Source organism: Trichomycterus rosablanca, chromosome 4, assembly GCF_030014385.1.
Source record: "Trichomycterus rosablanca isolate fTriRos1 chromosome 4, fTriRos1.hap1, whole genome shotgun sequence".
Lineage (NCBI taxonomy): Eukaryota > Metazoa > Chordata > Actinopteri > Siluriformes > Trichomycteridae > Trichomycterus > Trichomycterus rosablanca.
This window is the reverse complement of record NC_085991.1, coordinates 51,672,138-51,699,742: the sequence shown is the minus strand read 5'-3', so window position 1 is coordinate 51,699,742 and position 27,605 is coordinate 51,672,138. Positions and strand designations below refer to the sequence as shown.

The 27,605-nt window shown below is 38.0% G+C and overlaps 1 protein-coding gene across 2 annotated transcripts; it reads left to right on the top strand.

Annotated features, from left to right (window-relative positions):
• The first annotated feature begins 977 nt into the window (after positions 1-977).
• On the top strand, positions 978-25,887 carry LOC134312484 (tripartite motif-containing protein 16-like). 2 transcript variants are annotated; one of them, XM_062994468.1, is made up of 8 exons: positions 978-1,064; positions 14,718-15,296; positions 17,652-17,747; positions 19,974-20,207; positions 21,496-21,655; positions 22,216-22,266; positions 24,677-24,773; positions 25,404-25,887. In XM_062994468.1, exons 1-8 carry the CDS (start codon positions 1,023-1,025, stop codon positions 25,510-25,512), a joined length of 1,368 nt encoding a protein of 455 aa, XP_062850538.1. In that variant the 5' UTR covers positions 978-1,022; the 3' UTR covers positions 25,513-25,887. The 2 variants fall into 2 exon arrangements, with proteins under 2 accessions (XP_062850538.1, XP_062850537.1); XM_062994467.1 differs by having other exon boundaries at positions 24,677-25,494.
• The last annotated feature ends 1,718 nt before the right edge of the window (positions 25,888-27,605 follow it).

The following is a 27,605-nucleotide window of genomic DNA, read 5'->3' as shown; positions in this document are numbered from 1 at the left end:
ATTGAGCAGATCTTAATTTCATACTCGTCAACTAAAATAATAGTTTGAGGAGATTTTAATATGGTTATGAATAACTCTCAAAATAGAGGTCCTCCTAGACATCTGACTCCTAATAACCCCTTTATTTAATTTTATCATATCTTATATTTAGTAGACATTTGGAGAATCAAATACCCATTGTTTAACTAATATACCTGGAATAACGAAGATTTTAGCTTACAATCTAAACTTGATATGACTTACAGTCTCATCTATCTTAGAGTCTAAAACCAAAAAAGTGTGAAGTTGCCCAGCTATTTTAACTGATCATAAAATAATAATTCTCCAGATTACTTTAGATGATGTTCAGTGTAGACAGAAAGTTAGAACTACTGGAGGTTAAATAACCTTTTGCTAGTCAATACAGATTTGATTTCCAGTTTCAGTTTTAACAACCTAATTGATCAATACTGGGAAAAAGCAAACCAAACGAAGAAATTTCGATTATATTGGGAAATGTTAAAATATGAGATTAGATGCACAGCAATATGTAGAGGAAAAGAATTAGCTGCTAAGAAATTCAAGTTAGATATCCACCAGAACCCTTCTTCTTTATCTTCATAATGCAGAACTTGATGTCCTACAACTGGAACTTAACTTGATGTATGAAGAAAAAGCTAAAAGTGCAATTATTAGATCAAGGCAAAAATGGTTGGAAGCTGGTGAAAAGAATAGTAAATACTGTATTTCTTTGACCTGTAATTAACAAGCTTAAAATTAAAGATGGAATTTTTTCTGATGCCCAGAGACAGATCTGGACTGCAGGCTGGCCAGTCAAGCACACTCATTCTGTGTCTACTAAGCTACACTGTTGTAGTGCACTGGTGCTGTGTGTTTAGTTCCTCCAGCAGACAGGGAATAAACAACCAGAACCTGCTGTGTCTGTCAATCTGTGGAAGTTCCCCCACCCGAGCCTGACCTGACACTGTGTTCTCTCTCTCTCAAATTGCATGCTGGGAGTGAGTAAGCGGAGAGCAAAGTGAATGTGTGTGAGCTGTGGCTTCTTAACTTATTTTCCTACCGTTGTAAGTAATTCTTTTTTTGTTATATTATTTTCTTTACATTTAGTCAGGTTAGTTTGGTTTAGTTGGTTGAGGACACCGGTTGGTAATTTTGAATTTCTCACACTATACCATGCAGTATATAGCATCGACGGTGAGCATTGAGGAATGTAGTTCAGAGGTTTGAGAAGTTGTCAGACATGAGTCTATTTTGTCAGCTTCACAAATGAACAGTGCTATTGTCACTGGGGTCATTCTAGATCAGTGTTTCTCAACCTTTTTTCAGTCACGGCACCCTTTAAAAGTTTTCAAAATCTCGAGTCACCCCAGTCTAAAATGTATTAAAAAACTTACACTCTGCAACCCTCGGACTGCTAACACACAAAAACACTACAGGGAAGAGACATACTGTGGTTGCATTGCACAAGTTTCAGAAAAAATCCTCACTTGTGCAGAGATGAGCCCGTGTTTGTTTCTGCTTTAAAACATACGCGCCATGAACCAATCAGATTTAACATCATTAAACAAGTTTATAGTTTATTTCTTAATTATTTGTCATTATACCACTGGCACTGCTCATTGTCTGCATGGTTTGCTCGGTTAAGGTTCTCAAACTCAAACTCAAAAGAAGCTTTATTGGCATGACAAATAAGGACATTAGTTTAAACAAGTTATAGAGAAATAATAAAAATAACAATAAAAGAGAACAAATATATACAGAACATTTACATGTGCAAAAATATAAAATAGAATAAAATATTAATTAAAACAGTGCAAAATAATAACAATAAAAATTTTAATAATATAATATTTACAACTTTGTATTGATAAAAGATATAACCTCTTGATTGGAGTCGGCTGCTGAAGGAAGATAACACCATCTTAAAAGAGAAATGTAGAAAATTAGAAAGTTCTCCGTCATCCTTTGAGCAGGCGATTTCTGATACAGAGTGTTATAAAAGAAGATGGTGTTTAAGCTTGTTTGGTTTGCCTGAACAGGAGGATGAAGAAGTTAAACCCAGAATTATGGACGTATGTTTGAAGCTGGTATCGGAAATTAAAATGATTTTGGTACTGTTTGCTTTTCAATGGGCACGTGACCTGATTTGTAAAGCTGCAAAGAGCAGTGTCTTTTTGAAAGATCACAATAATAATTTATATGAGTAGTATATATCAGGCACTAACTGTCAAAATATGATTTATGACCCTGATTTATGACCCCTCTGTGTATGACAGACTAGTTTTGATTGACAGGTTATGTTGACCGACAAGCCAAGGACCCCCCCACAGACCCCCATTCCCCACAGACCCTCCCACCCAGCCCACACACCCCCATTCTACACACACACACACACACACACACACACACACACACACACACACACACACACACACACACACACCTAGGTTTTTAACAACAATGGTTTTATGACAAATCCCCCATGCTGTGACGATGTATATAGTATTTAAGCATTCACACACTGTTGGATTTCTAAGAGAAAAGCTTTAAAATGTCTACACCAACTGTTAGTTCTAGTGAGCGTGAAAACAATTTGGTTTTTGCTCCAAGGAGAAAAAGATATGTCAATGCGTATGACAGTAAGCATCGCGAAAACTTTAAGGATGTTAAAATAAACCTATTTGATTCTCGGGCTTATGACGTTTGTGGGTTGGACAAAGAGTATCATCGCCTGCCCACATTGTCTGTTAAAAGAAACATCAACCACATTCACAGAGTAGAACATCAAGACGGTGTCAACATGCAGGACGAAATGTTTGAGGATTTTCTTCCGGCGGTCCATCCCGACACCCTTGGGGTTGAGTGGTGTGGAAAATATCAAATGTCGGGCCTTGAATACGCGCCGATCGACATGAGCCGTGGAGCCGTGAACTACAGCTATGATGAATCAGCGGTGTTCAACAACTTGTCGGCCGACAGTTCACTGGATCAATTTGGAGCCCATCTTGGAAAAATGAATATGACCTACCTATCGTCGTCAGCTTTTTCACCAGATCCATTGGAGGGTCCTGCATCTAGACATCGGAAGTTACCAGTTGGTAATGAAGATAGTGAAACAATAGTTGATGCTCTAGAAGTGAAAGCTGTATCTGCGCCAATCGATGATGTGGATGGACAAGTATGCAGTACAGCGTTAAAACTAATAAAGTCAGCCGTTGTTGTAATCCTACAACACATTATAGACAACAAGCTAAAGGAAAAGTGTCTCGGTTGTGAAGTGAATCACCCCAGTCAACGTCGACATTCGTGTCTGTTTGAGCCGGATATTTTCTTTTTTGAAAAATACTATAAAGATATAACAGAGACTCTGTTCACACCGGGGTTAAAACATGTCATAGCAGACCTTCTAAAGCATGTTGGTATACGTTTACCGCTTCTGAAAATTCAAGGATGTGCCGAAACAGTTGTCTGTGAATTACAATGCGAGCCATACATTGTGGAAAAGCTAGAGGAAATAAGAGAAAAGTTGGTTGATCACACATCCGAACAGTTTGTAGCCGATGCTGTTGACGGCTGGAAAACTGGTTTAAAGACTTGCAGCGCTGTTTAATTCACGATGGGGAATGTTTGTGGATTCCAAGGACTGGCAGACATTTTGTTAAAACATCGTGTGAGCTACGATTTGAGAAGTTTGTTGTATAAATGTATTGATGATAGTGTGGAGAGTTTTAGATTGTTTAATAACATATATGTTGTTGATGCTAAACGTTTACAAAATTTCAAGAACCAATTAAATATTGTTAAATCAACGTCAGATGATTGGTGTTATTTGACACAGTTATGTATAGATTCTAACGATGCGCCCCATGTGACTGTTAGTAAAATTCTGTCTCTTATGCCTACGAGTGACAATACAGTGAAAATCAGTCACGTGCTTTGCCTATGCGCGTACATATTAGACATTTGTGTGATAAAACTTTTAACAATGAAGCCGATTAATGTTAGTAAAGTGGTTGAAACACTTGTTGAACATCTAGTAGAGAGAAATGTAAATGTGTGTGTAAAATTTCTAGATTTCATTGATGCTTTGTGAGTTTTGAATAAAACAGACAACCAAACAAATCTGAGGTCATTATTTTCTGTAACGTCGTCTATCAACATGGCAAATCTTTTAAGAACTGCTTATTACACACCGTCTAATTCAGGTTCATTAGGCGGTAAAAATCGTTTGAAACGGGGTGTTTTAGAGAATACTGGTGTGTGTCTGTCTGATCAACAGGTTTCAGACTGGTTAGCTGGTGAGGATGCGTACACACTTCACAAACCCATACGACATAATTACAAAAGAAACAGGGTTATAGTATATGGTATTGACTCACAATTCCAAGCCGACCTTGTTGATATGAGTGCATATTCTAGGGAAAATGACGATTATAAATATATGTTGACATGTATTGACGTGTTTAGCAAATATGCATGGACCCGTTTGTTAAAAAACAAATCGGGTTTGGAAGTCTCAAAGGCATTTGCATCCATACTAGAAGAAGGTAGAGTTCCTCAAAAGTTACAGACTGACAGGGGTAAAGAGTTTTTCAACAAACATTTTGAAAAATTAGTATCAAAAAACAAAATTAACCATTTTGCCACGGGTAGCGATCTAAAAGCCAGTGTCATAGAACGTTTTAACAGGACATTAAAAAGCCGTATGTGGCGATATCTAACGGCTATAAATTCCAAAAGATACATTGATGTTTTACAAGATATAATGCATGGTTACAACAATAGTTACCACCGTAGTATCAAAATGAAGCCTGTCGAAGTGTCAAAAGAAAACGAATCTATTGTGTTTGAAACGTTGTATGGTGAACAAAACAAACTAGACAAGAAAACCGCATTGAAGTACAAGGTTGGTGATGTCGTACGTATTTCTAAAGTCAGAGGGGCATTTGCAAAGGGCTATGAAGAGAACTATACACAGGAGTTTTTCACCATATCAGAAAGTATTCAACGACAACCGCCCGTATATAGATTGGAAGATTATGACGGTGATGTTATACAAGGTAGCTTCTATGAAGAAGAGTTGCAAAAAATTCACATGTCTAGGGATAAAGCATTTAAAGTTGAAAAAATTTTAGATAAAAAGAAACAGGGTAAAAAAACAATGGTACTAGTGAAATGGTCAGGATGGCCATCAAAATTTAACAGTTGGGTTTCTGAAAATGATGTAGTGGACATAGAAAGGCCTTAAAAGATGCGTAACTACACAAACTAGTTCATTTACATGCTTGGACAATATGGATGACAACGTTTTTTGCGTCACTTTGCCGTGCAATTCGTCTAGGACTGTGTACCCTGACAACCAAATTTCTAATTAAAGAACAAAACTATGTAAACCCATCGATTTAAAAGGTAACTGGGAAGTAGGTGTGTTAGAGTTTCAGTACCCACGAACATGGAATACATTTTGCGAGACAGATGCCACATTTAGAGTAAATGACAAAAAATTGGGTACAACAACAAAAATAACGTTACCCACCGGATATTATAACAATATACAGGCTTTGGTTGACGAGATTAACATACACATAGCAGAACATTCGATAGTTCTTGGTTATGACCAAATAAGACACAAGGTTTTTCTTAAGACACGTTATGATATAGGGCTGAAATTTTATGGTAAACTAGCCATCATTTTAGGTTTCACACCCGGTGTCTTACTAGAGTGTGGTGTTAAAACGAAAGATTCAGATGTCGAACAGAAACAGTATGCGCCACACCCGGCCGACATCTATGGTGGTTTCTATGCGTTGTTTATCTACACAGACATCATTGATTACCAGATGGTTGGTGATAGTTTTGTACCCTTGTTAAGATGTGTACATATAACTGGGGACAACCATGATACTGTCACTATTAGATACAACAATCCACACTACGTATCGATAGCAAAGACACAGATAAACGATATCGCCATAGAAGTGAAAACTGACCAGAACCAACACATACATTTTTGCTATGGGAAAGTGGTTGTAAAACTACATTTTAGACCTGTAAAACAAGCAATAAGGTTTTGAAAATGGATACTTTCAACAGACACGCCATGGACCCCGAACGTTGCATTTCATACTATCAAAATCAGGCCGGTGGCCTCATGCCGGGCTATACAGGTAGTCCGGCAATGTATGGTGCAGGCTTTGGAGGGATTTTTAGAAATTTATTCAGAATGGCTGTACCGCTGTTCAAGAGAGGTTTTAGTATAGCCAAACCACATCTAAAAACAGCCGCTAAAAACATTGTAAGCGATGTTGTCAGCAATGGTCTGTCGCGTGTGATGGAACACAAACACAATCAAGATGGTTCGGGCATGTTGGTGATGGCACGAAAATCTGTAAAACGACCACCTGGTAAGAGGCGTGGCCGTCCTACTAAGAAAACCAATCGTGCAACGAAAAAACACATAGTGTCAAAAAGGAAGAGAAAGGGTAAACAGACGCGGACCCCATTCAGTAGAAAGACTTTGAATACCATATTCTAAGCATGGCTCTACTTCATCGTATGTCTGAAGAGTGTATTAAATCAGAACTGGACTTGTTTACAGTACCATTAACACAAACAGCTATAGAGAAAAGTACCTATGTCGAAATCCCTCCGTTGTCAGCAATATCCGACACAGCTCCGTTGGAATTTTTCATAGCCGGACATGGCGAAGATTATACGGATCTAAATAACACACTATTGTACCTTCGTCTTAAAATCACAAGACCTGATGGAACCGACATCGATGATGGTGCTGCTGTGGGGTTGATAAACTATCCAGGGGCTACTATATTTTCACAGGTCGATGTGTCACTAGGCGACAGGCTGATATCGCAGAGTTCAAGTACATACCCATACCGTAGCATAATAGAATGTCTCGCAAACTATGGGAAAGATACCCTGGAAACAGTTTTTTCTGCGGGGCTATTTTATCAGGACACAGCGGGGCACATGGACGAAACAAACCCTGCAGGGAACAACCAAGGCTTGACAACGAGGGCCGCATTTACAGACGGTAGCAATGTGGTGGAACTGTTGACCCCAATTCATAGCGACATTTTTTTTCAGGAGAAATTGATGCTTAATGGTGTTGATATAAAAATTCGAATGACACGCTGTAAGGATGAATTTTGCCTAATGCGGAATGATGCGATAGCATATAAAGTCAATATTCTCTCAGCATCATTATTTGTTAAAAAAGTGTCAGTGTCACCGGGTGTAAGACTGGGTCATGCTCAGGCATTGTTGTCGACAACCGCTAAATACCCTATTGATAGAGTGTGTCTAAAAAATTTTTCAATACCTGCTGGGACACGAGTCTCCAATCATGAAAATTTATTTTTAGGAACGTTGCCAAAGTCGATCATATTGTGTATGGTGGAAAACCAAGCTTTTACGGGTGCTTATAATAGAAACCCCTTTGCATTTGAACATTATGACTTGGAGTTTCTAGCCGTATATTTAGACGGACAACAATTTCCATCTAAACCACATCAACCCGATTTCCAATCTGGCTCCGCAGTGCGAGAGTTCTTCCAGTTAGCCCTTGCATCAGGAAGACATTTGAAAAACCAAGCCTTGTCTATTAATAGACAGGAGTTCTTACAGGGCTACACACTGTACGCGTTTAATCTCACACCTGATGAAGAGTGCGGTCAACATGTGTCCTTGGTCAAATCGGGTAATATTAGATTGGAGGCCCGTTTCAGACAACCACTCCCACATACCGTAAATTTGATTGTGTACGCCGTTTTTGATAGTATCATCGAAGTGTCTAACCGAAGACAAGTTTTGGTGGATTTTTACTGATGAATACTTTAGAACTTACAGCTGTTATGGATAAAGTAGCAGTAAATACACATTTTCTCGGGGTGTTAGCATGTGACCAATTACCTACAAATGTTATAAGGAAATTACCAACAATGACGATTATTAATACACACACATCTGATCTTCCTGGCGAACACTGGCTAGCCGTCTACATAAACGAAGATCGTGTTGGGTATTTTTTTGACAGTTTTGGAAACGCCCCCGACTATGACATGTTTTCTAAAATGATTAGTGATTTTCTTAAAACCTCGTGCATAACACAATATTATTCTAACAGACAAGTACAAGCCTTTACATCAAGCACATGTGGTCAACACTGTGTGTTTTTTCTATACCACATGGCTAAAGGACGCCGTTATGAAGAAGTGATGTCCAAATATGGGTGTGATTTAGTAAAAAATGACAAAATGGTGTCAACTTTTGTGAAACATATGTATCCATGTATTTGTAAAAACAGATTGTTTAAATGTATACAACATGTTCAAAAAGGAGAGTTGTTTATTGTATAACATCTCGTTCTATGTGTAATGTAAATTGTTAAATAAAAACAAACAAAGCAATATTTTTAACTTTGACTCATTTATTTACAAATATACCACATGACAATGTGACATCAAATTAAACACATTATAATACATAATCAAGTAAACAACATACACAGCAAATAAATATACAACATTTAAAAAGAAAATTAAAAGTTTAACCATTTGCTATCATCTAGAACGGGTGAGACAAATAATCCGGGGGTTTCAACAGTCTTAACAGGCGTTATGTCATTCAACGGTGTTGCATAATCAACAGTCGTTTTGTTTTTTAACAAATTAATTTTTTGTCTGACATGCTTGTTTGGTATTGTAGAAAGAGGTCTACGATCATCGCTAACCCGGTGCGGGGTAGTAACACTTTTCACCAAATCCAGAATATGTGACCCGAGGATCGTGCGGCCCTTTAAGACAAACTCTCCTGATTCATTCCAGGAAGACACATCTTTTGACTTAGACATTTTATCTAAAACATACTGAACATTCCGCCTACTTCGAGCTGGTACATTTCTAAGAACATCGTTGATTACAGAATTCTCATCAGCAGTCTGATCGATAATGTTTGTTTCCTTATTAACATGATCCATGGGTGGTAACATCAATGTTAAAGTATTGGTATCCATATCACGGTGTTTAGCAATGGCTAAATATCTCTGTAAGACAGCTGTATAAAACTTGGCCTTCTCATGGGGATCGAGATCACCCCTAGCCAAAATATTTCTAATCGACGCGTCCAAGTCGTTTTCTACAAAATTACTGATAGATCCCCGGTTGTTGTCATTCTTTAACTTATCCAGCTGGTGTTGTGGTACCAGAAACAATTTTTCAGCAAACTCCATCTCTACAGTTTGGCTGTTATCAAACTTGTTATAAATGGTAAAGCAACGCTTAACAACGGTAGTAGAAAACCAGTTTGGTTTCACGAACACAAGAACTAGCAATCGGTGTAACTGTAAAATATCTAAAAAAGATTTAGCAATCTGTGTGATATGGGGTTTCGTAAACCTTTGGAAATGTGTTTTGTGCCGACACCATTTGTGGGGTGTTGGGGGATACACGTCTGGAAAGCACCCCCCTTTGTAGTATAGATAACCTCAGGCTGTCTGCCGGTCTGTCCAGTGTTATAAACCTTAAACATTAACATATATAGAGACATCACACCTCATTGACTTTTTGATGTTAGAAACTATGAGGAGCCCCTAACCAGATAAACCCTTGAGGTGTGTGGGGTGTTTATGCTAGTTGTGTTGGCCTGTGAAGAAAAAACTATGTATCTCATTTATTTAAAATATAATTGTAGATTTAGTTAGCATTAATCAAAATGATGTTTGCTTTAAGACACCAACTTAAATCGCTTTTGTGTCTGAGTAGTGTGTATGTGTGTGTGTGTGTGTGTGTGTGTGTGTGTGTGTGTGTGTGTGTGTGTGTGTGTGGGATGGGAGAGGTGGGTGGGTGGTTTGGGTCTGTAGTGTTGGCCTGTGAAAGAAAAACCAAGTATCTCATTTATTGTATTATTACACATTTAATTTAAAATATAATTGTAGATTTAGTTAGCATTAATCAAATGATGTTTGCTTTAAGACACCAACTTAAATCGCTTTTGTGTCTGAGTAGTGTGGAGTGTGTGTGTGTGTGTGTGTGTGGGCTGGGGGTGTGCTGGGGTGTGGGGTGTGTGGGGTGGGAGAGGTAGGTGGGATGGGAGAGGTAGATGGGATGGGAGAGAGGTGGGACGGTGGGCGTTCCATACCTATGTCGGTCAACATAACCTGTCAATCAAAACTAGTCTGTCATACACAGAGGGGTCATAAATCAGGGTCATAAATCATATTTTGACAGTTAGTGCCTGATATATACTACTTATATGGTTATAACTTGAGGAATGTTGATTTATGTAGGGAGATTGAAAAAACGCATTGAGCAGATCTTAATTTCATACTCGTCAACTAAAATAATAGTTTGAGGAGATTTTAATATGGTTATGAATAACTCTCAAAATAGAGGTCCTCCTAGACATCTGACTCCTAATAACCCCTTTATTTAATTTTATCATATCTTATATTTAGTAGACATTTGGAGAATCAAATACCCATTGTTTAACTAATATACCTGGAATAACGAAGATTTTAGCTTACAATCTAAACTTGATATGACTTACAGTCTCATCTATCTTAGAGTCTAAAACCAAAAAAGTGTGAAGTTGCCCAGCTATTTTAACTGATCATAAAATAATAATTCTCCAGATTACTTTAGATGATGTTCAGTGTAGACAGAAAGTTAGAACTACTGGAGGTTAAATAACCTTTTGCTAGTCAATACAGATTTGATTTCCAGTTTCAGTTTTAACAACCTAATTGATCAATACTGGGAAAAAGCAAACCAAACGAAGAAATTTCGATTATATTGGGAAATGTTAAAATATGAGATTAGATGCACAGCAATATGTAGAGGAAAAGAATTAGCTGCTAAGAAATTCAAGTTAGATATCCACCAGAACCCTTCCTCTTTATCTTCATAATGCAGAACTTGATGTCCTACAACTGGAACTTAACTTGATGTATGAAGAAAAAGCTAAAAGTGCAATTATTAGATCAAGGCAAAAATGGTTGGAAGCTGGTGAAAAGAATAGTAAATACTGTATTTCTTTGACCTGTAATTAACAAGCTTAAAATTAAAGATGGAATTTTCTCTGATGCTTCTAAAATTTCTAAATTTGTAGTTAATTTCTATTGCAATTTATATAGTTTTGGTATTATAGACAATAATACATAATTCTCCAGTGCCCTTATAAAGATCCTATTCTAGCAGATGAAAATTATACATTTGAATGTTCAAAACCACTATCGTTGGAAGACACCATCAGCCAGCAGAGGTTGTAATTGCATTAGGTACAGTGGGGTCAAAAAGTATTTAGTCAGCCACTGATTGTGCTGGTTCTTCTACTTAGAAAGATGAGAGAGGTCTGTAATTTTCATTATAGGTACACTTCAACTATGAGAGACAAAATGAGAAAAAAAATCCAGGAAATCACATTGTAGGATTTTTAAAGAATTTATTTGTAAATTATGGTGGAAAATAAGTATTTGGCCACAAACAAGCAAGATTTTTGGCTCTCACAGACCTGTAACTTCTTCTTTAAGAAGCTCTTCTGTCCTCCAATCGTTATCTGTATAAAATACACCTGTCCACAGCCCCAAACAGTCAGACTCCAGACTCAACCATGGCCAAGACCAAAGAGCTGTCGAAGGACACCAGGAAGAAAATTGTAGACCTGCACCAGGCTGGGAAGAGTGAATCTACAATAGGCAAGCAGGTTGGTGTGAATAAATCAACTGTGGGAGCAATTGTAAGAAAATGGAAGACATACAAGACCATTGATAATCTCCCTTGGGGTCAAGATCTCATCCTGTGGGGTCAAAATGATCATGAGAACGATGAGCAAAAATCCCAGAACTACACAGAGGGACCTGATGAATGACCTGCAGAGAGCTGGGACCAAAGTAACAAAGGCTACCATCAGTAACACACTACGCCGAGAGGGACTCAAATCCTGCAGTGCCAGGCGTGTCCCCCTGCTTAAGCCAGTACATGTCCAGGCTCGTCTGAAGTTTGCCAGAGAGCATATGGATGATCCAGAAGAGGATTGGGAGAATGTCATGTGGTCAGATGAAACCAAAATGGAACTTTTTGGTAAAAACTCAACTTGTCGTGTTTGGAGGAAGAAGAAGAACCCAAGAACACCATACCTACTGTGAAGCATGGGGGTGGAAACATCATGCTTTGGGGCTGTTTTTCTGCAAAGGGGACAGGACGACTGATCCGTGTTAAGGGAAGAATGAACGGGGCCATATATCATGATATTTTAAGCCAAAACCTCCTTCCATCAGTGAGAGCATTGAAGATGGAACGTGGCTGGGTCTTCCAGCATGACAATGATCCCAAACACACCGCTCGGGCAACGAAGGAGTGGCTCCGTAAAAAGCATTTCAAGGTCCTGGAGTGACCTAGCCAGTCTCCAGACCTCAACCCCATAGAAAATTTGTGGAGTCCATGTTGCCCAGCGACAGCCCCAAAACATCACTGCTCTAGAGGAGATCTGCATGGAGGAATGGGCCAAAATACCAGCTACAGTGTGCGCAAACCTGATGAAGACTTACAGGAAACGTTTGACCTCTGTCATTGTCAACAAAGGTTATGTTACAAAGTATTGAGTTGAACTTTTGTTATTGACCAAATACTTATTTTCCACCATAATTTACAAATAAATTCTTTAAAAATCCTACAATGTGATTTCCTGGATTTTTTTTTCTCATTTTTTCTGTCATAGTTGAAGTGTACCTATGATGAAAATTACAGACCTCTCTCATCTTTCTAAGTAGGAGAACTTGCACAATCAGTGGCTTTTTGGCCCCACTGTATGAGGAGCTTTTCCGGCTTCCCACCCTATATGTACAACAGCCAATCGTTGTGCATATAGCCCTCCAGCCAAGCCGGATGGTAGAGCTGAGATTGGATATGTATTCGGAATCTCAGCTCCACTACACGAAAAGTTTGCACGCCCAGAAAGAGGCGCTCCATGTCAGCCTGTGTCTGGGCAAAATAATAATAATAATAATAATAAAAAAAACGTAGAGAAATGTTCTGGAGATGTTTCATCCATGTCACAATCCTCACCCAGCGAGGAAAATAAAAAAATCTAATAATGAAGAAGTTCATGAAAATGTTAAAAAGGTAAATGAAACTGTTAAATAGATTGTGTTGTAGTAAGTCAGGAGAGGGAACAAATGGTGATACTTTCTGGTGGAACAATATGGAACAGAATGTGGAAAACGAAGGATTAACTGTGGAAAATTCCAATATGGGTGGAGAATGCTGGGATGGTAGGGGAATCTCTGGCTGTGCTAATTGCACAGGACAGTAAATTTAATAATGACAAAGATGATGCCACTTTTCCTGAAATCTCTAATATCTCCCAAACTGGCTGAGATCAGCAGCTCTACACCCTCCAAGAAATAATTTATTTCCTAGATGAGACTTTTGCTAAGTCTGTGGAAGTGGCTAGTTTTTCCCCAGATACAAATACATTTTAGCATTGGTAGCAAAAATAAGAAAAACAACTTTTGATGAGCTAAGCCAACAAAAAAGGTTGGCTTAGAAAATGATTAAAAACCCCTTTAAAAAGCAAATAAAGTAAATAAATCTACAATATGACATATGGCACATATCTGGAATGCATTTCTGTATTTTCTATTTCCTACTCACTTTTTTGTTTTTTTCTTTTTTATTTCCATGGAAATGTTAAGGACAGGAATGCTAAACATCAATGGAGGCAGGAACAGACAATAATGATTAAGCAAAAGCACATTGATATAATCTTTTTACAAGAAAGCCATAGTAACAAATTAAATAAAACAGAAATGAGAATGTGGTGGGAGGGGAGCTCTTTTTAAGCCACGGGAGCAGGGGTGGCAATACTTTTCTCAAAAAGATTGATATACATTCACATACTTGTTGTAGAAATAGAGCCTGGGAGAGTCCTGTTGGTTAAAGCCAAAATCAGAAATACAGAGTTGACTTTTGTCAAGGGCTCATTGAGTTGAACTGCATGATCAAGACATTCCGTCTACAGTCAGCTCAAAGATTTTTATCTGGAGAGAGACTGGTGTGGAGGGAGTGGTGCAGCTCTTTGTTTTAAACTTAAAATGGACCTATCGGTGACAACCCCTTTTTATCAGAATGTTTAAGAGCTTGGTTTTCTACTTTTTGTATAGAAGTAGAAACACATCTGCGATTTTAAAGGAGGAACCATTGTTTTATAACTCTCTTATTCAGTCTTTCAGACTTTTAAAATCAAAATGCATTCAACAATGTTTTAAGACTCTACAACTGACAATTTTCCATCTAAGAAGGCACTCTATGCAATCAATGTTAAAGTTTCTCACAACGACTCGCTCGTTGGACTGAAAGAGACAAAATGGACAGCACTACAGGGTCAGTCTTTCTCCCCACGTAGTTACTGGAGGTCCCTCTACAAATCCCCATAGAGAAAAGAACAGGGGATCTACAGTGGAGGATCATACACAGAGCTATTACAAACAATGTTTTTGACTCAGCGGTAAAGAAATTGACTCAGCGGTAAAGAAAGATTGCCCCTTCTGTGGACTGGAAGAGACAATAGAGCACCTTTTTAAGATGCCAAAGAAATTATTTCTCATTTCTTTATGAAGTTAAAATTGTTGATTTGCTTTAAACAAATGTCTGAGCTGCTGTAAATGACTTGCTGTGTTTACTGGTGTTTCTGTTTACATGCAGAAAATGGCTGAGTCAAATATTTCAGTATCTCAGGATGAATTCAGCTGTTCAATCTGTCTGGAAACACTGAAGGATCCAGTAACTACATCATGTGGACACAGTTTCTGTATGGTGTGTATCAACAACTGCTGGGATCAGGAGGATAAGGGAATATACAGCTGTCCACAGTGTAGAAAAACCTTCACTCCAAGACCTGTTGTGAGTAAAAACATTATTCTGGCTGAAATTGTGGAGAACCTGAAGAAGAGAGAATCTCAAGTTCCACTTCCTACTGGACCTGAAGATGTGGAGTGTGATTCCTGTACTGGGAGAAAATACAAAGCTGTTAAATCCTGTCTGGTGTGTTTGGCCTCTTTCTGTGAAACTCACCTCCAGCCTCACTATGAATCTCCTGCTTTTAAGAAGCACAAGCTGGTTAAAGCCTCCAGACGACTCCAGGAGCAGATCTGCTCTCAGCATGATAAACTGCTGGAGGTTTACTGTCGTACTGATCAGCAGTGTATCTGCCTGTTGTGCACCATGAATGATCATAAAGGACATGATACAATATCAGCCGCAGCAGAAAGAACTGAGAAACAGGTAAAAATATTATACAGCTCTCTTTAACATGTAACAACTAATGTGATTGCTGCTATATTACAGACATTTTACTCAAGCAGAACTAAATTAATATAATTATAATTTCATATTCTCACACTGTACAGTTCATTAGGTACATTCATGTGAAAAAGTTAGGACACTCCATGAGAACCCATGTCCTAATTGCTTGTATTTCCCCCTTTGGCTGAAATAACTTTTATTAGACGTTTCCTATAACCATCTACCGTCTCTGACATCGACTGGGAGAAAGTTTTTCTCTCTCTACCATGCAGAATTTCTTCAGCTGTGTGAGGTTTGAGGGGTTTCTTGCATGAATAGCCTGTTTCAAATCATCCCACAGCATCTCAATAGGTTTAAGATCTGGACTTTGACTTGGCAATTCCAGAACTCTTCATTTCTTACTTTTGATTAATTTCTTGGTGGATTTACTGGAATGTTTTAGGTCATTGTCATGTTGCATGGTCCACCTCCATGTCAGCTTCAGTTTTTGAACAGATGGTCTTACATTTTCCTCAAGCACCTTCTGATAGAGTGAAGAATTTATTGTGCAAAGCAGCCCCAAATCATGACATTTCCACCTCCATGCTTCACAGTTGGTATGAGGTTCTTGTGCTTAAATGCTGTGTTTGGTTTGCGCCAAACATGTCTTCTGTTACTGTGCCTGAATAATTCAACTTTGGATTCATCTGTCCAAAGCACATTGTTCCAAAAGTTCTGGTCTTTGTCTACATGTTTTTCTGGCAAACTTTAGTCTTGCCCTGATGTTTTTTTTTTTTATACCAAGGGTTGCCTGAGCTGAAGGCCTCAGAGAACTCTTTAGATCTTACCATGGTGATAACACTCACTTCAACAATCAAGAGCAAACCAAACTAATGTCTGAGGTTTGAATAAAATGCCAATGTCCTCTAACAATGGTCTAATCATTGCAGTTGATGTGGTGCACCGGATTCTGATGTTAGACATTTTAAGTAGTAATAAATGTGGGGGTGTCTTAACTTTTTCCTCACAATACATGTCCATTTTTGTTCATTATATTTTACAGCTTGTATTTAAAAGTAATTAAGTAATTGCAGCTAATTGCAATTGCAGCTTAATTAAGTAATTAAGTAATCAAAATGCAGCTGCCCGTCTGGTTTTTAACCAACCTAAACACTGCCACATCACCCCACTGCTGCGTTCTCTTCACTGGCTTCCTGTAGCTGCACGCATTCAGTTTAAAACACTGACGCTCGCCTACAAAGCCAAAAATGGACCAGCCCCAAGCTACCTTCGTGGTCTAGTCAAACCCCGCACTGTACCACGCAACCTCCGAGCCACTAGTCTCGCTCGACTTGAGCCTCCATCCAGGATTAAAGGAAGACAAGCATCAAGGCTTTTCTCTGTTCTAGCGCCCAAGTGGTGGAATGAACTTCCTCTGTCCGTCCGAACATCTGAGTCTCTTGCTGTCTTTAAAAAACGATTAAAAACCCACCTTTTTATTAAGCACTTAAGCTGACTTGTACTTATTTACTAACATTTTGTTCCATTCTTTTCCATTTAAAAAACAAACAAACAAAAAAACAGGTTTTAGCAGATTTGTGTTTTTTGACTGTTGTTTACCTAAACTTGAGAAATGAAATGTTCACTATGGAAGCACTTCTGTAAGTCGCTCTGGATAAGAGCGTCTGCTAAATGCTGAAAATGTAAATGAAAATGTAAATGTAATTAATAAAGTAATTAAAAAATAAATAATTTTTTTGTTTAGTTATATAAGATCCATCTCTCAAATATGTTTAAAAAGACAAATGTTTTCATGAGGTGTCCTAACTTTTTCACATGACTGTACATTTACCTTGTGCAGACACTTATTGCTCATGCCATCAGGTACACTTTGCATCTAATTCAGATATCTTGTGGAGTCCATGTCTTGGCTGGTCAGAGCTCTTTTGACAACACATTAGGCAGAACACTGGACATCCTTAGTAAAGAATAAAGCTTTTTTTGAAGATTTATAATTTTATTTGGGACCTTTTTTTGCTCTACCTTTACTCTACTAATCTACTATCTATGAAACAACCATTTCTTGCGTAGGTAGCATTCTGATCAGCGGGCCAATTACAGTAAGGGAGCATCATGAAATATGACTGCTTCACTGGTGCTGTGGCATTGCAAATTATAAAAGTAAAAATAAATGGAGCAAATGTACTGGGACATATTAGAGGTTTTAACAGTCAAGAAATTGAATCTGTAACTTAACACAGGTTTCAGAAGAAGGTTATTGCACATCCTGAACAATCTCCTAACATTCTCTTCTTCTTTCTCCAAAAAATGTGGAATTAAAATAATTCTGTGTAGAAGCAGCTGCTGGAGGTCCAGAGAAAATTTCAGGAGAAAATCCAGAACAGAGAGAAGAAACTTTATGAGCTGATAAACACTGTGGCGACTCACAAGGTAAATTTGATAAAACACTCTCAGGATTAGTCAGACTCTCCTTCATTAAACCAAACACTGCAGTGCACAACAACATATCTTTATATCAGTAACTGTTTCAGCTTGGAGTTTGTAGCAATATAACCAGAAATTAAATGAGGCATTTAATTTTGTTGTAAAAAAGTATCTATATATTAGGGCTAGTAATGAGGTAAAAAAAAAACTAAATTATGTGATTCTACACAGGTGATTGTAATCATGGTTGTAATCATGGTTTGGTACAAAAGCAACATCCAAAGATGATCAGAGGATCTCCTAATGTGTGAGAAAATTATTGAAATGTTTAAAAACAATGTACCTCAAAGAAAGATTGGAGGAAATTTGCATATTTCTCCCTCAGAAATATAATAAAAAAAGCATAATATCATTAAACAATTCAAGAATTCAGGAGGAATTTCAGTGTGTAAAGGCCAATAGCTGATAGAACCACATGGGCAAACTTTTTCAAGTTTTACAATACAGAGTTACTGCACAAATGCCACTTAAAAAGCAGCCTTATGTTAACCCTCTCTAGAAGGGCCTTCAACCTCTCTGGGCTTGGAAGCATCTAGGATGGACCAGTACACAGTGAAAACGTGTATTGTGGTCAGATGAATCAGCAAAAAATGGACCCTGTGTGCTCTGGACCAAAGAGGAAAAAAGGACCATTCAGACTGTTATCAGCAACAAGTCCAAAAGCCAGGGTCTGTCATGGTATGGGGTGTGTCAGTGCCCTTGATAAAGGTCATTTACACTCTGTGATGCAGCATTAATGCAGAAAAGTACTTTGAGATCTTAGAGCAACATGTGCTGCCTTCAAGACGTCGTCTTTTCCAGGGCCGTCCAGCATTTTTCAACAAGACGATGCAGAACCACCTGCTGCACACATTACAAAGGCATGGCTGCGCAAGAAGAGGGTATGGGTACTAGACTGGCCTGCCTGCAGTCCTGCCCTGTCCTCAATAGAAAATGTGTGGAGAATTATGAAAAATGCAACAACGACGGCCCCGTACTGTTGCACATCTTAAGACGTGTTTGCAGGAAGAACGAGACCAAATAAAAGCTGAAACACTAAATCACTTGGTCTTCTCTGAGCCAAAACATCTTTTAAGTGTGGTGAAAAGGAACATCAACATTACAAAGTAATAAATGCTTCACTGTCTGAACTTTTTGGAATGTGTTGCAGGCCTGAAATGCAGGAATGGATGTTTATTAATAAATGAAATTAAGTTGTTTAGAAAAAACATGAAATATCTCAGGTTCATCCTGTCTGCAATCAAATAAAAGTCAAAGTAAATGTAAGAAACTCATTTATACTGATGTCCCAACTTTTTCTGATTTGGGGTTGTACCTAATTATAAACCAGTCCAGTGTTGCTTAAGGTATTGAACCTAAACTCTTTTTACACATTAAGATTTCTGGTAGAGAGAAGTAGTGTTTTAGTTAGAACCAGCATTAACTTCAGCAATTTGAGCTACAGTAGCTCATCTGTTGGATCAGACCACATGGGCCAGCCTTCTCTCCCCATGTGCATCAATGAGCCTTGGTCATCCAAGACCTTGTCGCTGGTTTACTACTGTTTCTTACTTGGACCAGTATTGATAGATACTGACCACTGCAGCCCGGGACACACCCCACAAGAGCTGCAGTTTTGGAGATGCTCTGACCCAGTTGTCTAGCCATCACAATTTGGCCCTCATCAAACTTGCTTAAATCCTCACGCTTTCCAATTTTTCCTGCTCCTAACATCAACTTTAAGAATAAAATGTTAAATTGCTGCCTAATATATCCCCCCCACTAACATGTGCCATGATGAAGAGATAATCAGTGTTATTCACTTCACCTGTCAGTGCTCATAATGTTGATCAGTGTATATGACTATCATACTGATAGAGCTTTTTAAAAGATTTGTTATTTATCCTTATAAATAAAGAAAAGTGTTTACCATTTTCATACACATGTATTAAGTTACCAGGTAAATAGAAGCGTAAAATCTTTGCTAATATTACAGCTATATGAGGTATAAATATCTTTGAAATCTTACCATTTCAGGTCTTAGTAAATTGTTGAAAAACTTTGGCCTTTGACATGATTTGATATGATGCACTTTGTATTGTAGACCAAACATTGTGTCATGCTGCAGGAAAAAGTTGTTTAGGTCTAAATATCTGAGTGAGAAACATTTTCTCTTTCTGAATCTTCTTACAGTGTTCTGCACAGACAGCAGTGGAGAACATTGAGAGGATCTGTACTGAACTAATCAACTCAATTAACAGAAGATGCTCTGAGGTGAAAGAACTGATCAGAGATCGAGAGAAAGCTGCAGTCAGTCAAATTGAAAAAGTCCTGGAGCAGTTGGAGCAGGAGATTGTAGATCTGAAGAAGAAAGATGCTGAACTGAAGCAGCTTTCACACACAGAGGATCCCATCCATTTTCTCCAGGTAACAGCACTAAAAACTACAGTGGTGGAAAAATGGGTGTTTTTATTATTCAATGTGGGCTAACAAAGATAAAACCAAAAAAAAAGTTACATAATAAATTTACATAATAAATTATGTAAAATGTGATACAAATGATTATATAAATACATTATTGGTGCACCAGTCTAATAATGTGAAAACTTGATGACAGTAACATAAAATATAAGAAATAGTAACATTCCTGATGGCAGATACTGAAAGATTAGATTTAATATTGATGGATGTTTCTGGTAGACAGGTAGGGAAATAACAGCGTTTTTGGTGAACAGCTACACATTGGCTAGATGGAGCTGTGGGAGAGGTTAATTATGTTGATCATTAACCTCAAACGTGGACATTTGATAGGTTGCAGGTCCCAGGGGCAGCTGGTATGTGAGAATGTATTAGAATAGTTCAGTCCAGTGGCTGAATAAGAGCATGTTCAGCCATGTGAAGGAAGTGAATACAATTCTGTTAAAAGTGCAGACAGTAGATTTTACAAAATGTGTCTATTTAAAAACTAGATGTAAAAATGGGAGGGTTTTTCAGCTGTGGAATAATTTTAATGTCTATAGTCAGTAATTGTGTTATGTTTCCCAGAAATGTTCGTAAGGCAATAAAGGAACTGAGGAAAATGTAAGACCATAAAGCGCTATGGGCTATGACGAGACAGGAAGGACAGACACACACACAGATGTTTTAACAAAAAGAGTTTAATGATAACAAAAGACAAAACAAGGTGACAAGACAGGTTTACACAAGACACTCAAACAAGACCTATGCTAAATGCTAAGCTAATAATGAATCCTAAATGACACAAGCACTAAACTAAGACAAACAGGACATGAGGTAACAGGGGCTAACAGGAACAAACAGGGCTAAACAGGGCTAAACAGGACTAAAGCTGACAGACTAACAGACAAGGCAAAAGCAAGGCAAAAGCAAACGGACAGACGGACGGACAGACAGACAGAATTAAAAGCAAAGTATGGCCTCGCGAACTAAACCGAAAGAGTAACAGGCAAAATCCAAATCACTAGACAGGACTCAGTAACCACTGCCAAAGTGACATTTAATAAGGTTTCACTTTTAACTGTTTTGTTCAAATACAAGTATAAAAATAAAGTGGATAAACAACTTTTCTGGAGGTAAGGTTAATATCAGAGATCATGAAGAACTGTTAATGTTATTTGGAGAAATCTGTCGTCCACTGATTGTGATTCATCATCATCTTGTTGTTTCTCTGTGAACATTATTTATCTGGATGTAGAGTTTCCAGTCTCTCTCGACTCTTGCTGGATCTGCAGAATCACCCGCCATCACAATCAGTCACTTTCTCTCATTTGAGGATGTCACAGAGTCTGTATCTCAGCTGAGAGAGAAAGTAGAAGAATTCTGGGAAGAGCAGTTTGAGAAGATACCAGATAGAGGTGAGTTAAAGCCCTCAGTGTTCGATTGTCTGCAAAATACTTGGTACTCAAATATCAGACAAAACATACAAATCCACCAACATGAACTTTTTACACATAACACTTTATTCATTTACTAACTATAGGGACAGTGGTAGCCTAGTGGGTAGAGCTTTAGGCTATCAACCGGAAAATTGGTGGTTCAAATCCAGGCTCTGCTATGCAGCCACTGTTGGGTTCTTGAGCAAGGCCCTTAACTTTGTCTGCTCCAGGGGTGCCGTACGATGGCTGACCTTGCGCTCTGACCCCAGCTTCCAAACATGCGAAGAAAGAATTTCATTGTACTGTACACCTGTATATGTATATATGACAAATAAAGTATATCTTCTTCTTCTTCTAACACTGGAGGAACATGCCAAATCTCTCAGACTGTGACCAGAAGTAGGAATCAAACCAATGTTCCCAGGATGTTGCTGTGTAGCACCAGCTCTAACAGCTGCACCACCATGATGCCCACAACATTTTCTGATGTTAGTATTTATTTACTGTGATTAGTGATTGTTCTGTAACTCTTTCTGTAGTGAAGAAATTCCGGAATATTTCACCTCGAATCAGAGAAGATTTTGTACAATGTAAGTAACTATTTGCACCCCCACTACCTCATTACTTATATTTTTGTTTTTCTCCTAATCCCCCCCCCCCAATTTCTCCCCTAATCTAGTCATATCCAATTACCCTAGTTGCGTTACGCTTCACCTTTACCGATACAACCCTCCACTGCTGACTAGTGGTGTGCAATACTGTAAAAATTTGGTATTGTTCCGATACCAAGTAAATACAGGGCCAGTATTGCCGATACCAATATCAATACTTTTTAATAATTAAGATAGATGCATTGTCATATTGCTAAATCTGTATTATTGTAATACATACATGTTTGTAAGTAACTGCTCTCAGTAGGGTTGTAAATAAATTCATTTGATTAAAGCACTCCGATTTCTTGTTTCTAGGTGCTTTTTCTTACAACGTTACCATCATGGCGTTTCACCACAAAGCAGCTAACTCATACCACATAGTTGTGTTTGCTGGGTGAATAAATATGTACATTTTTAATAGTGACCGAATACATGTCCTTGTTAATTAAAATAAAAAAATCAATGCTATTCTGTTTACATTTATACGAACAAAGTCAAAAGAAAAGATCTCTTATTCAACAACACACTAACACATGTAATAAGTGCCTCACTATGCATGCTGGTATCGATACGATACGTTGGTATCAATAATATCGATAGTTGGACACCACTACTGCTGACTGAGGAGTTTCGCAACTGACACACGCCCCCTTCGACACGTGTGCAATACAGGATTGCATCTTTTAACCTGAATGAGGCAAATTCATATGCGGATCAGCCTTTTGCACAGAGAGCCACACCCTGATCTAAATTATTCTCCAACTCTGTGCAGGCATCAATCAGCCAGCAGAGGTCGTAATTGTAATCGTAACACAAGTTATAAGGAACCCTGCTCTGGCTTCCCACCCTGTGTGAAAAACAGCCAATCGTTGTTCATGTAGCCGCCCAGCCAGCCGGACGGCAGATCTGAGATTCGATACGATGTATTTGAAATCCCAGGGTTTAGTACTGTAGATAATGCTAAAAGTTTACAGACTTTTTTAAGAAACACGTCACAGCAGTCCTGTAATTGAATAAATTCTGAACTTTTTTCCTTTTTGTGAGTAAAAAAAATATCCTTGTTCCAAAAACAAAATCCACTGGAGCAAAACATAAATACTGGACCGCCCCACCTGGGGAATTGAACCCAGAACCTTCTTGTGGTGAGGTGTGCTACCAACTGAGCCACCATGCAGCCCTTACCACTTTGTAATGTTGCTGTTCCTTTACACCACACAACAAAGACGTTTTGGCACTGAGGAGACCAAGTGATTTAATGTTTCAGCTTTTATTTTGTCTCGTTCTTCCTGCAAACACGTCTTAAGATGTGTAACAGTATGGGGTCATCATTGTCGCATTTTTTTTTTCAAAATTCTCCACACATTTTCTATATAATATAATTAATAATATTATGCACTGTAGAGGGAGAAATATGCAAATCCCTTCCAATCTTTCTTTGAGGTTCAGTGTTTTTAAACATTTCAATCATTTTCTCACATTTGTGGACAAACTGGATCCTCTGATCATCTTTGCTCATCAGAGACTTTTTTTGGAATGTGTTGCAGGCCTGAAATGCAGTAATGGATGTTTATTAATAAATGAAATTAAGTTGAGCAGATAAAACATGAAATATCTCAGGTTCATCCTGTCTGACATCAAATACAAGTCAAAGTAAATGTAGGAAACTCTTTTTTTATTTTATTTGCATTTTCCTTACTATCCCAACCTTTCCTAATTAGAGGTTGTAATTTTTATCAATTACAGCTGTGCACACATGAATAGGAAACCTTACAAGGGACAGTGGTAGCCTAGTGGGTAGAGCTTTGGGCTATTAACTGGAAGATTGGCGGTTCAAATCCAGGCTCTGCTCTGCAGCCACTGTTGGGTCCTTTAGTAAGGCCCTTAACCCTGCTCTAGGGGCGCCATACGATGACTGACCCTGCGCTCTGACCCCAGCTTCCACACAAGCTGGGATATGCAAAGAAAGATTTCATTGTACGGTACATCTGTATGTATGTATAGATGACAAATAAAGTATCTTCTTTTTCTTTTACATATACATTCACATACACACACAAGCCTACACACTCTCACACACACTCGCAGTAACACACACAGACACCATACACTTACATGCACACACTCATAGTAACACATACACACACTCATAGTAACACACATCTACAAACACACACACATAGTAACATGTGCATAACACTTACAAACACACACACATTCAAAATAAAACACAAACTCATAGTAACACATACACATAGTAACACACACACACACACACACACACACACACACACACACACACACTCACTCTCTCTTCTATGTTAATTGGTTTATGTTTTCTCTTCATCAGATTTCTGTTGGTTCACACTGGATCCAAACACAGTAAATAAACGCCTCAGTCTGTCTGAGGAGAACAAAGTAGCGACCAGGAGTGGAAAAGAAGAGTCGTATCCTGATCATCCAGATAGATTTGATTTTTACACTCAGGTTCTGTGTAGAGAGAGTGTGACTGGACGCTGTTACTGGGAGGTTGAGTGGAGTGGGAATAATGGGGTTTATGTACTAGTGTCCTATAAAAGCATCAGCAGGAAGGGAAGTGGTAATGAGTGTTTGTTTGGATATAATGATCAGTCCTGGAGTTTAGAGTGTTCCCCATCCAGCTTTTTATTCCTGCACAATAACAAAAAAACTGAAATTCCCATAATGCCGAGTTCCTCTAGAATAGGAGTGTATGTGGATTATGAAGCAGGAACTCTGTCCTTCTACAGCGTCTCTGATACAATGAAGCTCCTCCACAGAGTTCAGACCACGTTCACTCAGCCCCTCTACCCGGGGTTTTGGGTTGGTTTAGGATCAAAAGTGAAACTGTCAGATTCAACAAATTAAATATAAAATTTACTTGAAAGTGTAACATTAAACTGTTTAAGTGATTTTAGAATCTCATGTGAGGCAGTGATACATTTATGAAGATTTTTTTTAAAAATAAAACATTTGAACATTTAATAAACATTAAATGTATTAAGCACCATTTATTCAGTGCCTGATTTCTTCTTGTTATGAATATTAAATGGCGTCAGATCCCAAAACGGCTGCAGATCTCTTGGGTTTAAACCTCACATCTTCCTACTGTTTGCAAGGAGTTTGGTATGTTCTGTATGTGTTCACATGAGTTTCTTTCTGTACTGATTTCCTCACACCTTCAAAAAAGACAGCTTTAATATGTTCCTATATGAGTAAATAAATCTGTTAGTGTTTGTCTCCCTGTGATTACCCTGTTATGGGTGTATTATTGCGTTGGACCTGTTTTTTTCTTAGGTAGACCCGGGGCCCACCAAGACCCTGATTAGGAAGGAGCAGTGAACATTAATAAATGATAAAATGATTTTCTTAAAACGATTATTAAATATCTTCAAAATTTAAATGTACTATTGTTTACTTACGTTTACAAATGTATTACTTTATTCAATTTCTATTTTTACTATCTGCTTTATCCTGGTCTATCCTGGAAATTTCTACCCTGCATCTTTTGTACTGTGTAGAAGCCAAATAAATTAAAAGCTTCTGGCCTTCTGATGTTCTTTCCTGGGTGTCTTGATTTGGTTTATGGACGCTGTACAAAAATGATGGTTTTGTAGGGAAATACATATGACACATTACCCATCAGCCTTAGACCAACTGTATTATGTCTGATTAATTCTTATACTCTGTATAACATTTTAATGTTTACATCATTTAGCACTTTTTTTCCAAAGCAACTTACAATTATGACTGAATACAGTTCAATCAATTGAGGGTTAAGGACCGTGCTTAGGGGCCCAACAGTGGCAACCTACTACCTAATGTCACAACTGCAATTTCAGTTTTTGTCTGTGTTACATTTCTACAGAAACACTGCGTAGGTGAATCACTTAAAAACGCAAAAGATAAAATAAAACCAAATTTTAAGCATAAATCTTGTCATTTTTACTCTTTACATTTAGTTCTGTCACAATTATAAGGCTTTTGCTAATAACTGTCAAATGCAAAATTATATATACAATTAATTTGGCAACTTATTGGCAAAACTGTGTAATAAAATACTTACAATATAATACTTACTGTACACATCTAGGTAGCAGTGTTGCCAACTTAGCGACTTTGTCGCTATATTTAGCGAGTATTCAGACCCCTCTAGCGACTTATTTTCAAAAAAGCGAATAGCGATAAGTCTAGCGACTTTTTCTGGTGTGAGACTTTTGGAGACTCGAACGTGAAAACACATATTGCTCTGCAGTTACTGTCCTCAGTGAGCAGCGGGTGCTGCCGTGAGCCACTCCGCCAGCCCAAAGCACTCACGGGCGGTCAGTATCACAGTCAGTGTTGAAAGATTGGGCAGTTTTCCACCAAAATGGTCGGATTTTGTTGGAAATTGGCAGGGAAAAACACACTTTGGCAGGTGGACAAATTTTGGGCTGGTTTGTAATTATTTTGGCGGCTTAAAATGTAAATAAAAAAACCTATTGTGTTCTAAAGCAGGTGGAATATAAATAGGTCTACCTTCTCCCACCACATCCAACCTGTTGTCAAAACTGTGATTGACAGGTTATTCTTTCCAGTCCAAGACACTGTTGCCATGCCCATCAATACACTGATTCATGTTAGACAAGTGATTGAAGTTGAATATGAAGGTAAGTCTCATATGTACGAGAGGTTAAACTTTCATTGCTTGCAAGTTTATTTTTATTTACTTGCAAAGGTTTGTGTGTCCTATCATCAATAATGCATTTTACAAACTTGGTAGGCTACTTCAAAGACATGCAAGCAAAAATAATTTGTCCATTATAATGTATAATTACTGATTTGTACATTTTAAGATATTAATTTGTACGTCGTGATGGTTTAACTGGTTTATTATTTGTGAAATGCTAAACATCATCTGCTTATCCTGTGTTTTTGGGCATTTTTTAATGCATTTTGGCTGAAAATTACTGTCGCAATCTGGCAACCCTGCCCAGAGTAGCTCAGTGTTGTCTTAAAAAAAACAATAACAAACCACAAATCAACAGTTCATTTGTAGTTCTAAACATATTAAGGGTGTTTTTTACCCACTTTTTGTCTCTCCCACGATGTTGTTCCTCTCTTCTACAGCGTCAATTACATGCAAATGGACCTAATGCAAATTAGGCGATGATGTCATTTAGCAACTTCTAGCGACTTTTAGGACAGCCAATAGCTACTTTCCTTACTGAGGAGTTGGCAACACTGCTAGGTAGCAACAACACATATTTGTTTGTCTTTTA

Coding starts and splice junctions, on each gene's coding strand:
- LOC134312484 (XM_062994467.1), top strand. CDS start 1,023: ATGTGTGTGAGCTGTGGCTTCTTAACTTATTTTCCTACCGTT. Junction 1,065..14,717: donor TAACTTATTTTCCTACCGTT/GTAAGTAATTCT, acceptor GTTTACATGCAG/AAAATGGCTGAGTCAAATAT. Junction 15,297..17,651: donor CAGAAAGAACTGAGAAACAG/GTAAAAATATTA, acceptor AATTCTGTGTAG/AAGCAGCTGCTGGAGGTCCA.